The following is a 14033-nucleotide window of genomic DNA, read 5'->3' as shown; positions in this document are numbered from 1 at the left end:
CGTGATTAAATGTAAGCATGTTAAAGTTGTTTTTCTATAGAAAAATTCTTGGTAACGAATTGTGTCCGCGTGTTCGACAATTATACAATGAAAGGTAAATGCTCGCGTTATTGTTGGACAGATTTCTCGAATCGAGTATACTAATTCAAAAACATTATTAATATTTTTGGAGAATTCTAGTATCGATTGCGCACGAAGAAAATGCAATTCAGAATTACATGTTGCAAGATCCTATGCCACATCTTGTTCGGATAAAAAATCCAATGGATCTTGCATTAACAAACCTATGGAATGGCCGAGTGGAAATCTGGCCAAGTTCAAGTTTCACGAGGAAACTGAAGCTATATTAAACGAGCAGATAAATGCTGAACTAAAAGCTTTTTATTACTATCTTTCTATGGTGAGGTTAAAATATTAACAACTATCGTCGAATAGAAATCAAGTGGCTACTCGAGGCTTTCTAGATGATTTTGATGTGTTGTCCATTTTAAATAAGAATGGAGTAGATGTAAACGGTTTGTTACGTAAACAGACTTTCATTAGTCCGTTGTGGTGTCATATAAAGCATCTATCGAAAAATTGTTACAAAAGTTGTAGCCATACAAGAAACAAAGACATTACTATATACAGGGTGTCCAAAAAATGTTGTAACACCTTGAAAGGGGTGGTTCGGGAGGTGATTTGAAACAACTTTTTCCTTAGCGAAAATGTTGTCCGAGGCTTCGTTGAGGAGATATTAACGGAAAACACTGACCAATCAGAGCGCGCGTATACCGTTGGAGCGCCCGCAGTAGGCGTGGCTACGCGCTAGACGGCCGCTCTAACGGTATATGCGCGCTCTGATTGGTCAGTGTTTTCCATTAATATCTGCTTAACAAAGTCTCGGACAACATTTTCGCTAACGAAAAAGTTGTTTCAAATTACCTCCCGAACCACCCTTTTCAAGGTGTTACAACATTTTTGGGACACCCTGTATATAACTTGTATAAATTCTATTGTATTCGAACCTATTCGTGAAGTAATCTCATGTCGACAGAACTTTATCATAGTCACGTGATTTTAGTCACGCGAGCTCGTACCGAACAAGAAAATAGTCTTTACGTACGTAAAACGAAATATTTTTCACAGGCTGCATATTTTGGTCGCGTCGACGTAGCATTGCCGGGTTGCGAATCGTTTTTCATGCAAATGCATCACGAGGAGCACGAACACGCTCTCAGATTTGTAAATTACGTTAAAATGCGTGGAGGTCGTGTTAATTTGTCCTCGGTACAGCATCCCACCGATCAAGATTGGAAATGTCCGCTGCATGCGTTCAAAGTAAATAGTATTTACGAATTATTATTATTGCTATTACATACAACATGGAATCTGTTATATTTTTCATTGTATTATACTATTGATACTTAAATATTTGAAGAATATGAATCAATTAATATATATGTAAATCTGTTTAGACGGCTTTGGATTTAGAAATTGAAGTAAGTGAGAAGCTGGTAGCAGTAAATACAATAGCGGAGAAGCATAACGATTTGAATGCAAGTGATTTCATAGTTACCGGATTTATGGAAGATCAAATGAAGAGTGTTAACGAAATGGCAAAATTTCACGCTGTTCTGTCTGGAATTGGCGATCACGCATTGGCACGTTTTATGTTTGACAAAGATTTACTTCAGAATCATGTTCAATCGAAATTCAATGTTCTCCGAGTAACATCGCGCCAAAATGATATTGAGAAGTAGGTAGTACCAATTAGATAAAAAAATTTGACACCGCGCAAATGCATGAAATACAGGCCTCTGATTGGGGGAATGAAACGTTGGCGTACATTCTACCCAATCAGGCATTTGATCGTGTAGCCACAATTATTTTAACCGACTGTACATATTTCCGTTTCGATATCAAATTACGAGAGAAGTTATTTTAACCATCTTTGTTAAACGTGTAATTGAATATTTTTTATATTGTATCTTTATGTTTAAAATAAATATTTTGTTAACTTCCCGATTTATTTACTGATGCACTAGAGAATGTATATGTGTTCAGGAAACAGCCATTTTGGACTACCAATCGTGCATGTAAAACTTGCCATATGGACGTAGCTTTACTATTGCTTCACCTGTTTCTAGTAAAATCGAGAAATAAGTTGCAACTCTGAATACCAACCTATGTGTTTTTTTCATTATTGTAGCTGAATTTATCTAGTAGTACCTACTCTCCGTTGGTGGCGCCAGTTTACATACATTTGTGACAATGAATATCAGCCGTTTCGTCGCCCTCGTGTCATGTGCAGAACAATTTCAACAATTTAGTATGGCGGAGTTAGTTCTTGTAGTTTCTTGTATCGAATGTGAGAAGATCAACGACGATAAAACGAGACATTGTGACGGATAAGTTTTTTTTGTCTTTTGTATTGAAAACTACATTTGTGTTCGATTAAATTTTTAATTTATAGTAAATTTACGAGAATAGAAAGATTTTTATCAGGATATTGTTCATCAGGTGTTGTGTGCGTGTGACATCAAGTTTAGATTAGTGAAAGAAATTGCAATTATTGCTAACGCGTAATTTACCCTAATTTTCAAGAAAGAATATTCGCCATATCGTTGTATTCGTTCCTGATTACCCCGAATGGGCGGGATTACTTGTTCATGGTTTGAGGGTAAGTTTAAAAATGGCTAGCGATTTGTCGAGCGGATGTACAGAAGCAATCGAAGTGTTGGACGAGAAAGAAGAAGGTGAAATATCCTTGGAAGATGTAAGTTCTTCCGAGGAAGGACATTTAAATTACGGATACGAGAGTAGGCTTGCTCAATGTTCCAACTGTTTGTCAACCCAACACAATACAACGTGGTGCACTGCTCCTGCCAAGTTTTATCACTCCAAAGGCCCTAATAGAAGAGGTAAGTTAAGTAACAGAATTTTCCAATCTATATTTACGAATAGAGCAAATATTAATATGTAATGATTAATTTAAAGTTTAGTTAACTTGCAGAATTTGCTTTGTATATTTATTTTTATAACTTTATTTAATAAATAGATTAAATTGTAATATAAAATGTTTTACTTTTGTTTTACAATAATATATAAAATTATGTACTTGATACTTTTACTTTAGAATATAAAAATATGAAATATTTTAATACGTAATGTACTATCACATGCGACATATCATGTTCTAATCAAGTAGAAGTTGACCTTATTCTACAAGATGCAGTCCAGGGAAAAGAAAATCGTCACCAGACCAAAGAATCGGGATGCATTGGAATGAAGCACGTAGCATCTACACTTCAAGAAAAAAATGATGACCTTGTACCTATCTCAAGCGACAGCGATATGGAAATTGTTGGTCTTGCAGATAACTCTAAACAAATTAGAATACGTTCCTCTTCAAAGACTAGAGTCAAGAAAAAGAAGAAAAAGAAAAGAAGTCATGTATCTATGATGACATTGGATGATTTAGTTTCTTCATCTACTGTAGACGTAGCTCTGACAGAATGTGCCAGTACTTTAAAACATGATACAACAAAAGCTACTTCTTTAAGATCACATCACAGAGAGATGAGTCCTGCTCGTAGAACTAGATCAAGAGCAGAGCCAAGATCACCTTCTAGAAGGCATAAATTTGTAGTGAAACCACATTCTCCTTTCAAAAGATCTAAATCTCCTGTTGTTCACGCTAGATCGCCGACGATAAGAAGGTCTCCAAGAAGACTTAAATCTCCTAAAAGATCACCATACAGATCACCAGGAAAAACGATATCCAGAAAACCTTCGCATCTGGAATTAACGTCGTCGTCTCATAATTATATTGATACACATAAACAATTACTTAAAAAAGTAAGACATTTAGATTCAGTAGGAATTCACTCATTAGAGGAAACTTTAAATAAAAACAAAGAGCATGCATCTTCCTTGAAAGAGAAATTAACAAATATGATGAAAGGAGTCTGTGACAATAATAGCAATACCACAAATTTATCTAAAATAAAATCAGATGCAGATGATGAAGAAGATCTGGCATTACTAAGACAAAAAGCACTTGAAACAAAGCAACAAAAATCAAGTAAACAGAACGAACAGCAAAAGAGTGAAGCTGCAAAAAAAGTAATTGCAAATATAGATGATGATCAAGATGAAGAAGACTTAGAATTAAGAATGATTGCACTTCGTTCTGCAGTATTAAAAAAGCATCAGAATAGAGTTCAAAAGGGTATTAAATCAGGGAAATATAAGAAGTCTAATATATCTCGCAGTGAAAGCCCATTTACTCAAAGCTTTTTGGATAGTATTCCTATTCCTGGAGAAGAATTTCTACATTTTACATCTCCACCACATACTCCACCCCCTATGAGTGAAAATAATCAAACAGAAGATATGGACCTAGATACAGATGTGGAAAGGGAGAAAGAGAAATTGCCATATTCTCCAACAGATAAAATTACTGTTGATATACCTATGGATACAGAGTTACTGGGTATTCAACCATCTGATGTGTCTTTCATTAGTGTTAACGAAGCAAATAGTAGTCCCGATTTTCGTGGATCTACAACTCCTAATCAGGATGATCGAAAATCTTATCAGGGAAAAATCATTGAAAATCGAAGTTATTTACCAAATGTTGCATATTATACATCGCCACAAAATGCAACAACAAATACAAGTCTACAATATTCACCAACAGATCCACCAGAAACTGTTAAGTCAGATTATATAAAAGTACATCATTCTTACATAGATGTTCACAAAAGTAACACATCCCCCTTGGCAGATAACAATGCAAGTCAGGAAATACCTTATTCTCCAACTGATACTCCTGTATATGATCCAGATCTATCACAGATGCTTCCTCAAACTGTTTGTTCATTTGCTACTTCAAATTCTTCTGTGTACATGGAATCAACCTACAGTTCTAGTGCACATGAAAATAATGAACATTGCAATCATAAGACAAGTCAAGAAACAACAAAACAGATAAACAATGCAAACCAAGATGAACATCTAGATAAACTAGAAACACTCTCTACAGATTCAATTGTTAGTTCTGCTGCAAGTTGCTTTAGGAAATCATCACTTAGTAGCTCAGTAGCAATTGATTCTCTTCCTGAAATAGATGCAAATACAAACTCATTAACTGAGTCTATTAAAAATGTAAAACATATGGAATACATTCCAAACAATACAACAGACAGCACGAAAGAAATAATTTCGGAACCCCTTTATATGAAAGGGGTACCAGATGTTACCAAAGATATAAATAAGATACCAACTCTAATTAACAGAACACTTGTTCCAGTATCAATTTTAAAAACAAACAAACAATTGCAACAACCTTTGCCTATGAAGAAGTCCACAGCACAAGAACCAACATTCAAAAGTGCAGAAATGCAACCAGTTGTTATTAATGAAGAAATTGTTCCAAAGGCAAATACTTCTTTCAAACCAATTAAATTAATTTCATTACCACAAAAGTCTAATTCTGTTTTAACAATACCCACTGCATTTCATGATTCCTTACATGAAGAGTCTGCTAATGAAATACTTACAAATACAGATACCTCACAAGTACAGAGTAATACGAATGTGACTCAGATACAAAATAATGGAGTTATAACTGCAGAAACTTCGGATAAAAGTCGTGATATTACAAACGTAACACAAAAGAAGAAGAAGTCTACAAAGAAAGGAGTGAAGAGAAAAAGTATTGATTCAGTACAGTCTACTAATGAACATGGTTCAACAGGTACAAATAGTGACAATATAAATATTTTAGATAAACAAGTAAATAAAACGTCTGAACCTGAAAAAATTGAAACATGTAAAAATAATAAAAGACAACAAAATGTAAAAGATAATACTTTGGATCAAAAGAGTCAAATTCCATCTGAAACGAATGTAAATGAGACAAATACTAAAGATAATACTCCATTTAATGATACTGTAGAACAAGATAAGAATACATACAGTAGAAGACAAAGCTTAGACGAAGATGAAGAAGCATTAAGAGCAATTTTATTAGCTTCCTTACCAAAAAGAACAAAGTCTATCAACCAAAAACGTTCAGATTCAGTTGCAATTACGACTGTATCTAATGCATTGGCAAATTGTAATAAAGTTTTTGCAAATGAAACTGTATCAAATGATACATCATCTAAGATTAACACAACAGAAACTAATGGTACATTTTCGTCCAACCAACATGCAGGTTCATATGGATTTGAAGATAACAGAAATCAGACAAGTTCCAGGGGAAAAACAATTAACACAAATATACAAGGAAATGTACCTGCTGAAAATATTAAGGCATTAGCTACAGCAACTTCTGGGAAAAAAAGATTACTTCCAATGTCTAAGGGTCCACAAAAGAAAATCATAAAAAGAACTCCAATCCCGGCAAGTACTAAAGTTGTAAACAATGCAAAAAAATATCAAAATGCAATGGTTCAAAAGAAATTGAACTTACAAAAAGTTAAAAGTCTTACTAAAGTGAAATCTAATGACAACAAGTGGTCTACAAATACAAAGATATCATTGTCTGACACTCAAAGAATTGTAATCAATTTGGAATCAGATACAGAAAGTGATTCTGAATCTGAACAACACGCAAAGAAAATTGTGTCTTCTGTCAAGTCTCTCAAAGTAGACAAACATCCACCATCAATAAATTCCACAATTGAATTTGAGAAAAATTTAGATCAATTTTTGCGAGCTGTAAGAAAGAAACAAGAATCTCTGGCTGCTGCAAGACCAACATCAACGGTATCACAAACATCAAAGAAAGATGTAGTATTGACAACAAAATCGGATAATTTGTCTAATCTTCATACACCTTTGGTAAGTATTTTACATTCAAATATTGTAATATCTATAAAACCTTTAACTATGTTTATAGGCTGTACGCCATTTACCCGCGTCTCAACAAGAAGAATATCGTCGATTAAAACAACAAATTATGGAACGTGAAAAATCGAAATTAAATAGAACTGTCGAAAATAATGTTTTAACAAAAAATAAAAACGTAGAAATATCTACAAAATTGGCATCACCTAACAGTCCAAATAAAGAGTTACATTCAAAAATAAATCAAACTATTTCTGTAAAAGGTCAGGATGTAAATACACAACTTAACAAAGAAAATTGTTCGAAAAATGTAGATTCTGTAAAAAATGCGAATATAAACATTCAATCGTCTACTAATAATGTACATAATGTTGATAAACAAGGAAATGCAAGTTCAAACCAAACAAAGGCAATGTCAAGATTAATGACAAATCTTAATGTATGTAGATCCAATGAAAATCATTTAAATATTGGAAATAAAATAGTTGGAAATCCTTTGCAGTCAAGTACAACTTCACATAAAGTTCTTGATTCATCTGCAAAGGAAAATCCAATCAAAAATAAAATTACACCTACTTTGAAAGTCTTGTCAATTGCTGAAGTAAATCGAAAGTATGTACAAATTCAAGTGAACAATGATACAAACGAACGAGTAGTAAAAATACATGATAAAGTGACCTTAAATAACAAAACAGTACTTAATCAAAATGAAAATATTTCTGGAAGTAAAAATAATATTAAAAAAAATCCGTGTAATCATGATGAACTTGTACAATCTGTAGAGAAGGAAATTAATACGGATGATACGCAATGTAGTAATAATGAGGTTGATTCAGATGCATCAACTATTATTCTAACAAGAAACAATGAGAGTGCAGATAGTAAAGGAAGCCCTGAAACATCCGAATCAACAATTCGACTTTCGCAATATGGGGAAGATAGTCAATCCTCGACGATTTCAATAGGAGAAAGTAAAGATGAAACTTATATTTCATTATTCAAAAGTAATCTATTATCAAGTGATAAAAGAAGTATAGAGGAAAGTTGGGAAGCAATTAAAAGAGATGTTAAAACAGAGCTAAGTACTCTTATTAACCTTTCAAGGACCGAACAAGAACAACATTTAATGGATACAGAACAAAAATTAGTTTTGAAACGGTAATTACAGATAGTAGAAGTGTGGTATCATACGCAATGTCTACATAATAACCAATTTTTATTTTCGCAATGCAGTTACACGATATTAGATGAATTAGCGGAAATGTCGGGTAATCTTCGCCAGTGGTACATGGAACGAGATCTTCAAACAAACTTGGTTGCAGAGGTGAAAAAGCTCAGGGAACAACTCAGACTTGCTGAAGAGAGATTACAACACCAACGTAATCGTATAAATAATATAGGTCCAAAAGTAGTGGCAGGACATGGAAAAATCAGTGCAGGCCGACAAGAATGTTTCAAGCTTGCAACAATTTGTTCAAGTTTAGGAAGTAGAATTCTAGGAAAAGAATACAAGTACAGTATATAAAAAATCGGCAATGTGATCATGAATGAGTGATACAAAATATATTATTCTCGTTGGTATTTTTCAGGGTACCTGAAGCTGGAGCACAACTTTTAGATAATCGATTGAAAGAAGTGGCTAATCACACGCGGCAACTTTCTCGGAAGAAAGTACCATTCATCGACATTCCCGAAATACACGAATCGACAAAATTGAACGAAGAAACTGCATCCATTGTACATACAGAGTTTACACAAATTGAAGACATGTCGTTAGAGAGGAGCAATCTGGATAATGTTGTTGATACAAACATTTTAAGTCCGGAGAAATATTCGCCAAGATCAGACGAAATTGAAAGCGATACAGCAGTAGAAACAACTATGATAAATGTAGAAGAAATAAGAGAAGAAGGTACCGTAGCATCAAGTAGCGTTGGCAACAATGTAGAAAGTTTACCTCAACAAAGTAATACCGAACGAGAAGTGTCTACTGAACAACCAGTTCCGAGTAGTCCCGCTGTTACTACTTCTAGTATTTCTAGTTCGAAAGAAATTCAAGAATCAGATCACAAAGAATCGTCAGAAGATACAATGGTAAGACCAAAATCAACCTTGGAATCTTGCGACCAGAAAAGAAATTCTACGAAATCTGAGGGAGAGCATCGAACCAAGAAGACGCTTTTACCCTATGAATCAATATTAACACATTTTAAAGTGCCAAGGTGGGTTTTGCTCTCTAAATGCTCGAAATAACTTCTATTCAGTTATTTCTTAGCTATATGAAATTCTCCACAACACTTAAATGCTACAAAAATTTTGAGCATTTTTTTGTGTTTTTTGTCATTCTTAACCAGGAACACGAATCCCAATGGCGTCCTTTGTCCGTACGAGTTGATGGGTACTTGCAGTGATGGAGACTGTCAGTTTATTCATCAAAGAGACAGTCAAGCCAAGTAGCATTTAGCTACTAAAGTGGCATTGTTAAGTTATACGTAAGGTGGTTTTAATCTTTAATCATAAGATTCAGGGGGCTTTATGAAATAAGAATCTAATCAAGACTTTCATTGAAAGCGATCACTTCTATTATATAATTCGTTGCAACGAACAAAAATTTCCTGTTGAAATTAAATTATACTACTCTTGTTATTACAGGTACTGTTTCTAAAGAAGCAATATTCTGTGCAGATGGAATAATCCTGTTAACCGAAGAAGTCACACCTGAAGATGGTAAGTTGTCTTCATCATGGCAGGAATTTGTGCACAAATTAAAATAGCCATTTTATTATATAAGGATCTTAAATTTTAAGCAAAGCAGAATTTTTAATACTGTGCTATTTCAAACGTCTATTCTATCAAAAGTTTAAAGAAGATTTGCTGCAAGTGTTTATTTTTTACATATGTAAAAAATGTCATATAGACTGCAAATATTTAGTGTAGTTAATGTAAAAAAAAATAAAAGAAGAAATTATTGACCGATTGTTGAAGACAGCTGTACAACAGGCCAACATCGGGCATTGCAACAAATATTCATTTCATACTTCTATTTAAGTTACCTCATAAAAAAAGTCTTGTACCTGTATAATAAAAGATTAATATTTTTTTCTAAACGCTGCTTTATTTATTTTAAAAATCTAAATTTACCGCTTATGTATACAAAAAAGAGGTTTCGATATTTTATCTAAACTCCATATTTATCACCAGGAAAGTTTCCCTGTGTCTTATATTTATGCCATGGGAATTTGCCTTCAACTCTTAGTTTGTCCCACTTGTAAATCCATTCGTTCGGACATATAGACGTGTAGACTTGTTTGAACCATGTGCATGCATTTGATCCTGTCCCTAAAATACGTTCGCAACGATAAAAGTCCGTGTACATTACCCAACAACGCAATGTCTGGTTCTGTTGTTGAAATCTAAACGGTTCAAATATATTCCGACAGGAAAGATCGAAGAAATAACCATATAATTGTTATTAAAGTAAAAATATTTCACTTCCGTGTATACATAAAATAACCTTGGATCTGATCCAGGGACGAAAAACGAAAAATCTTGTCCTTCTTGCTCATCTCCCTTTTTAAGGCATGGATCATCCTCATCTACAACTATTGTTACTTTTTTCTTTGTATCTTTTTTCTCATCCATTGCTGTTATTAATTTGCAACGAATTTAAAGCTTCATTTGTTCGATCCATACGCAACGTTAGTTTTCTCTTTTAGAATTTTCGTTAGGGTCATTGTAATGTAATCAAATGTACACCATATAAATTGCATTACAGGTGAGAGTACATGTAACAAAGTAATTGATTAAAGGCTACTTTATACATTTGGAATGCTTTATATTTAACAAATTTGGAATATTGTTGGCGAATATTTATTATCATTAGCATTTACTCCTGCGATTTATTGGCACAAAAACGGTATTTGTGACACTTATTAACCCCCTAATATCTCATTTTCCTTATAATTATCTCAGAATAAAATTAAATACTAAGTATATGAAATAATAAAATGGTTAGGGCATGTGTGATTATGTAAAATTTACCATTATTTTAAATATTTAATTTAATACTGGTCTTAGTACTAGTGGCGCCATCGATGGCAAAACTCTCAAGTTTGTAGTGAAAATAGTTCCCACCGATTCTGCTAGATGGCGCTACAGATATTTTTTTTAGTAAATTATTCTTTATTTTTTATAAATGCATAATTAATACGACTTCCTGCCTTTTAACACTACAATATATTAGTTAATATGTCAAATTTATCATGTTTTATGAATAGTTGTTTAATGTAGCAATAATTATCGACCCTTTAGTTAATAGCCCCATCTAGCAGAATCGATGGGAACTATTTTCACTACAAACTTGAGGGTTTTGCCATCGATGGCGCCACTGGTACCAAGTACTAGTATTAAATTAAATATTTAAAAAAAATGGTAAATTTGACATAATCACACATGCCCTAACCATTTTATTATTTCATATACTTAGTATTTAATTTTATTCTGAGGTACATAATTATAATGAAAATATATATACACACTTTCAAAAAATTAGTTCGTCCTGTTGACCGCTTGTGGTACTGGTACTGGTACTGGTACCCGCTCAGTGAACGATAACCTCTCTGGTTGCACCTATTTAGTGTAGCTAACTACAATACTATAAAGCACATGCAAATTACTGAAAATTATCAGAGGCATGAGATATGAGTGTCGGTAGCGACAGGTAGCGGTAGGAAAAACTATGAAAGAGTATACGTCACTTGGCGTATTGTATAAAGTGTATTCCTCCGATATTTGAAAGTTCTTTGATATTAAGATGATATCACTGGGATATGTACTTCTTTACGCTGTATTATTTGCAGTAGTATGTTTATTTGTGGTATGTGTTTCAGGTTATATTTTCATTTGTATAAATCATTTAAATATAAAGACGATCAGAGATAGTTCATGTAAATTATAAGGACGTGGCATTTTTAAATTAGGTTCATTTAAAAATCATGTATGATAAGTGGTAATTTTCTATTGACAGTGATTAAATTAACATTATATGATTCTAGTTTTCTGTTATATTATATGTAATGACACAACCATATCCCAATATATGGCGTGATGAGAAAGAAAAGTATTTCTATAATCCAAAGACAAAAAGTAATGAAATTTTTCCATCACTGTACGATGATTGGAGTGTAAATCTAAGCGTCGTAGTGCCTGCATACAATGAAGAGCAAAGATGTAAATATTATTGTATTAACTGCAATATTACAAGAGTATAATGTAACCATATTTTTACTTTATAGTGTCACTGATGTTGGATGAATGCTTGGAATATTTAGAACAACATTTAAAAAGCGGATGTACTTATGAAATAATTATAGTTAGTGATGGAAGTAAAGATCAGACTGTAAAAATTGCACATAATTATGCATTGAAACATTCAAGTATTAGAGTATTAGATCTTGTTAAAAATAGAGGAAAAGGCGGTGCAGTACGACTAGTCAGTAATAATGCATGGATTTTTCATATTTAGTGTTTAATTTTATAATCATTTTATAATATAATAATTTTTATTTAAGGGAGTATTAAGTGCAAGGGGCAGTGCAATACTATTTGCAGATGCAGATGGTGCTACTAAATTTAGAGATATAGAAAAATTAGATAACAGTTTAAGAAATATTTTAGGATGTAAGTGGTATCTTGATCTATGATTTAAACTGTACATTAGATACAATGTTTTGAAAATGAGAATTTTCTTTTTAGTTGATTATATAAACAAGCCAGATGAAGTCAGTTCATCTCATGCGATAGTGTGTGGATCTAGAGCTCATTTGGAAAAAGAAAAAACTGCCGACCGGACCTTTTACCGATTGTTATTAATGCATGGTTTTCACCTCTTAGTATGGTTGTGGGGAGTAAGAGGTGTTAGGGACACACAGTGTGGTTTTAAACTTCTAACACGACGCTCAGCGAGACTCGTGTTTCAAGCCCTACACGTTGAGCGTTGGGCATTTGATGTAGAAATGTTATACATTGCACAAAGTTTGAACATTCCTATTACCGAAATTCCTGTGAATTGGACTGAAATAGAAGGATCCAAGTTAGTACCTATCTGGAGTTGGTTACAGATGGGCATAGATTTATTTTTTATTTGGTACAAATATAAAATTACAGCATGGAAAATAAAAAAGTCCAAACTAACATAATACAGGTGCACACACGTCTACCAACGAATTTAAAAGAAATATTTTTTCTATCATATTTGAACTGTAATAATTAAGAAATCTTATTAGATTTCATGTTTGATATAAAAATCATGATATATTTTTCCTTTGTAAGGAGAACTTATAAATAAATGATTATGATAATCTTCATTATAGTCAGCAAACATTAATTATGAGTTATACAATGCTTCAGAAATTGTATACTTTAATGTATATTCCGCAAGGTATATTACCTTCCTTCTATTTTTATTCCTTTATGTATGATAAGCTTTGCGATTACACGTTACGTGTGACTAATATTTTGGAATGAAAAATAAACTTTTCGTTTGCAATATTTATCCGAATATAAAACATCCCTCTAGCGGTTTATTCAACTTCTTTTATAAAAAGGAACTAGTATAGTACAGAGATGTTGATTCGGCCCGCGGATCCCTGTGTCGACAGTGGCGTCCACTATGTTCTATCTCCACCACTTACGCACACAACCTACAACAGTGTGTACGTGAATCGACATCTTCGGTAAAATAAAACGGCACAGACTTTATTCGTCTCCTTGTTGATCTTCATATATAGAACTTATATTCTTGCATCGTTCAGCTGACTTAATCTTATCTTAATCTTTAGATTTGATGCAAGAATGTATTAATGTTCCATATATGAAGACCGAAAAGGAAACGAATGAAGTCCGTGCGGTTTTATTTGACCGAAGATGATCGATTCGGTTACACGCTATTGTAGATTTGTGTGCGTAAGTGGTGGAGGTAAAAACAAAGACGACGCCACTGTCGACACGGAGATCCGCGAGACAATGATTGTATAAAACACATAAAAAATGAGGGAAAATAGAGAAAACTTATACTACCATAACGATTACTTGACCGTTTCGCCACCTAGCGTTACGCGTGAGAAGCTAAACACCTTGAATTTATATGGCGCCAAATTCAAAAAAATTATTACAAATATGAGAATAAGAATGCG

The 14033-nt window shown here is 33.2% G+C and overlaps 3 protein-coding genes across 8 annotated transcripts; all 3 read left to right on the top strand.

The window, feature by feature from the left end:
• The first annotated feature begins 87 nt into the window (after positions 1-87).
• Positions 88-1789, top strand: LOC128873609 (soma ferritin-like). Its single transcript, XM_054117304.1, has 4 exons — positions 88-94; positions 213-400; positions 1129-1320; positions 1458-1789. Exons 1-4 carry the CDS (start codon positions 88-90, stop codon positions 1740-1742), a joined length of 672 nt encoding a protein of 223 aa, XP_053973279.1. The 3' UTR covers positions 1743-1789.
• A 468-nt stretch (positions 1790-2257) lies between these two features.
• On the top strand, positions 2258-9817 carry LOC128874344 (uncharacterized). Of its 6 annotated transcripts, none has more exons than XM_054119002.1 (7): positions 2258-2903; positions 3188-6834; positions 6893-7998; positions 8074-8352; positions 8430-9062; positions 9195-9332; positions 9493-9817. In XM_054119002.1, the coding sequence occupies exons 1-6, from the start codon at positions 2675-2677 to the stop codon at positions 9295-9297; spliced, it is 5997 nt and encodes a 1998-aa protein (XP_053974977.1). In that variant the 5' UTR covers positions 2258-2674; the 3' UTR covers positions 9298-9332; positions 9493-9817. The 6 variants fall into 6 exon arrangements, with proteins under 6 accessions (XP_053974977.1, XP_053974978.1, XP_053974981.1 ...); XM_054119003.1 differs by having other exon boundaries at positions 9195-9337; XM_054119006.1 differs by having other exon boundaries at positions 3212-6834; positions 9195-9817.
• Positions 9818-11450: 1633 nt separating this feature from the next.
• On the top strand, positions 11451-13205 carry LOC128874346 (dolichyl-phosphate beta-glucosyltransferase). The gene is made up of 5 exons (XM_054119009.1): positions 11451-11716; positions 11895-12069; positions 12135-12331; positions 12411-12519; positions 12595-13205. Exons 1-5 carry the CDS (start codon positions 11654-11656, stop codon positions 13035-13037), a joined length of 987 nt encoding a protein of 328 aa, XP_053974984.1. The 5' UTR covers positions 11451-11653; the 3' UTR covers positions 13038-13205.
• Positions 13206-14033: the final 828 nt, after the last annotated feature.

Source organism: Hylaeus volcanicus, chromosome 3, assembly GCF_026283585.1.
Source record: "Hylaeus volcanicus isolate JK05 chromosome 3, UHH_iyHylVolc1.0_haploid, whole genome shotgun sequence".
NCBI lineage: Eukaryota > Metazoa > Arthropoda > Insecta > Hymenoptera > Colletidae > Hylaeus > Hylaeus volcanicus.
This window is presented reverse-complemented; position numbering and strand designations above follow the sequence as displayed.

What these genes read in the sequence shown, in the direction of transcription:
- LOC128873609 (XM_054117304.1), top strand. An exon ending in TTTATTACTATCTTTCTATG is followed by an intron (nt 401 to 1,128) that starts GTGAGGTTAAAA and finishes TATTTTTCACAG; the next exon opens with GCTGCATATTTTGGTCGCGT. An exon ending in GTCCGCTGCATGCGTTCAAA is followed by an intron (nt 1,321 to 1,457) that starts GTAAATAGTATT and finishes AAATCTGTTTAG; the next exon opens with ACGGCTTTGGATTTAGAAAT.
- LOC128874344 (XM_054119002.1), top strand. Translation starts at nt 2,675, where the DNA reads ATGGCTAGCGATTTGTCGAGCGGATGTACAGAAGCAATCGAAGTGTTG. An exon ending in CAAAGGCCCTAATAGAAGAG is followed by an intron (nt 2,904 to 3,187) that starts GTAAGTTAAGTA and finishes GTTCTAATCAAG; the next exon opens with TAGAAGTTGACCTTATTCTA. An exon ending in ATTCTAGGAAAAGAATACAA is followed by an intron (nt 8,353 to 8,429) that starts GTACAGTATATA and finishes GGTATTTTTCAG; the next exon opens with GGTACCTGAAGCTGGAGCAC.
- LOC128874346 (XM_054119009.1), top strand. Translation starts at nt 11,654, where the DNA reads ATGATATCACTGGGATATGTACTTCTTTACGCTGTATTATTTGCAGTA. An exon ending in ATACAATGAAGAGCAAAGAT is followed by an intron (nt 12,070 to 12,134) that starts GTAAATATTATT and finishes TTTACTTTATAG; the next exon opens with TGTCACTGATGTTGGATGAA. An exon ending in AAGGCGGTGCAGTACGACTA is followed by an intron (nt 12,332 to 12,410) that starts GTCAGTAATAAT and finishes TTTTTATTTAAG; the next exon opens with GGAGTATTAAGTGCAAGGGG.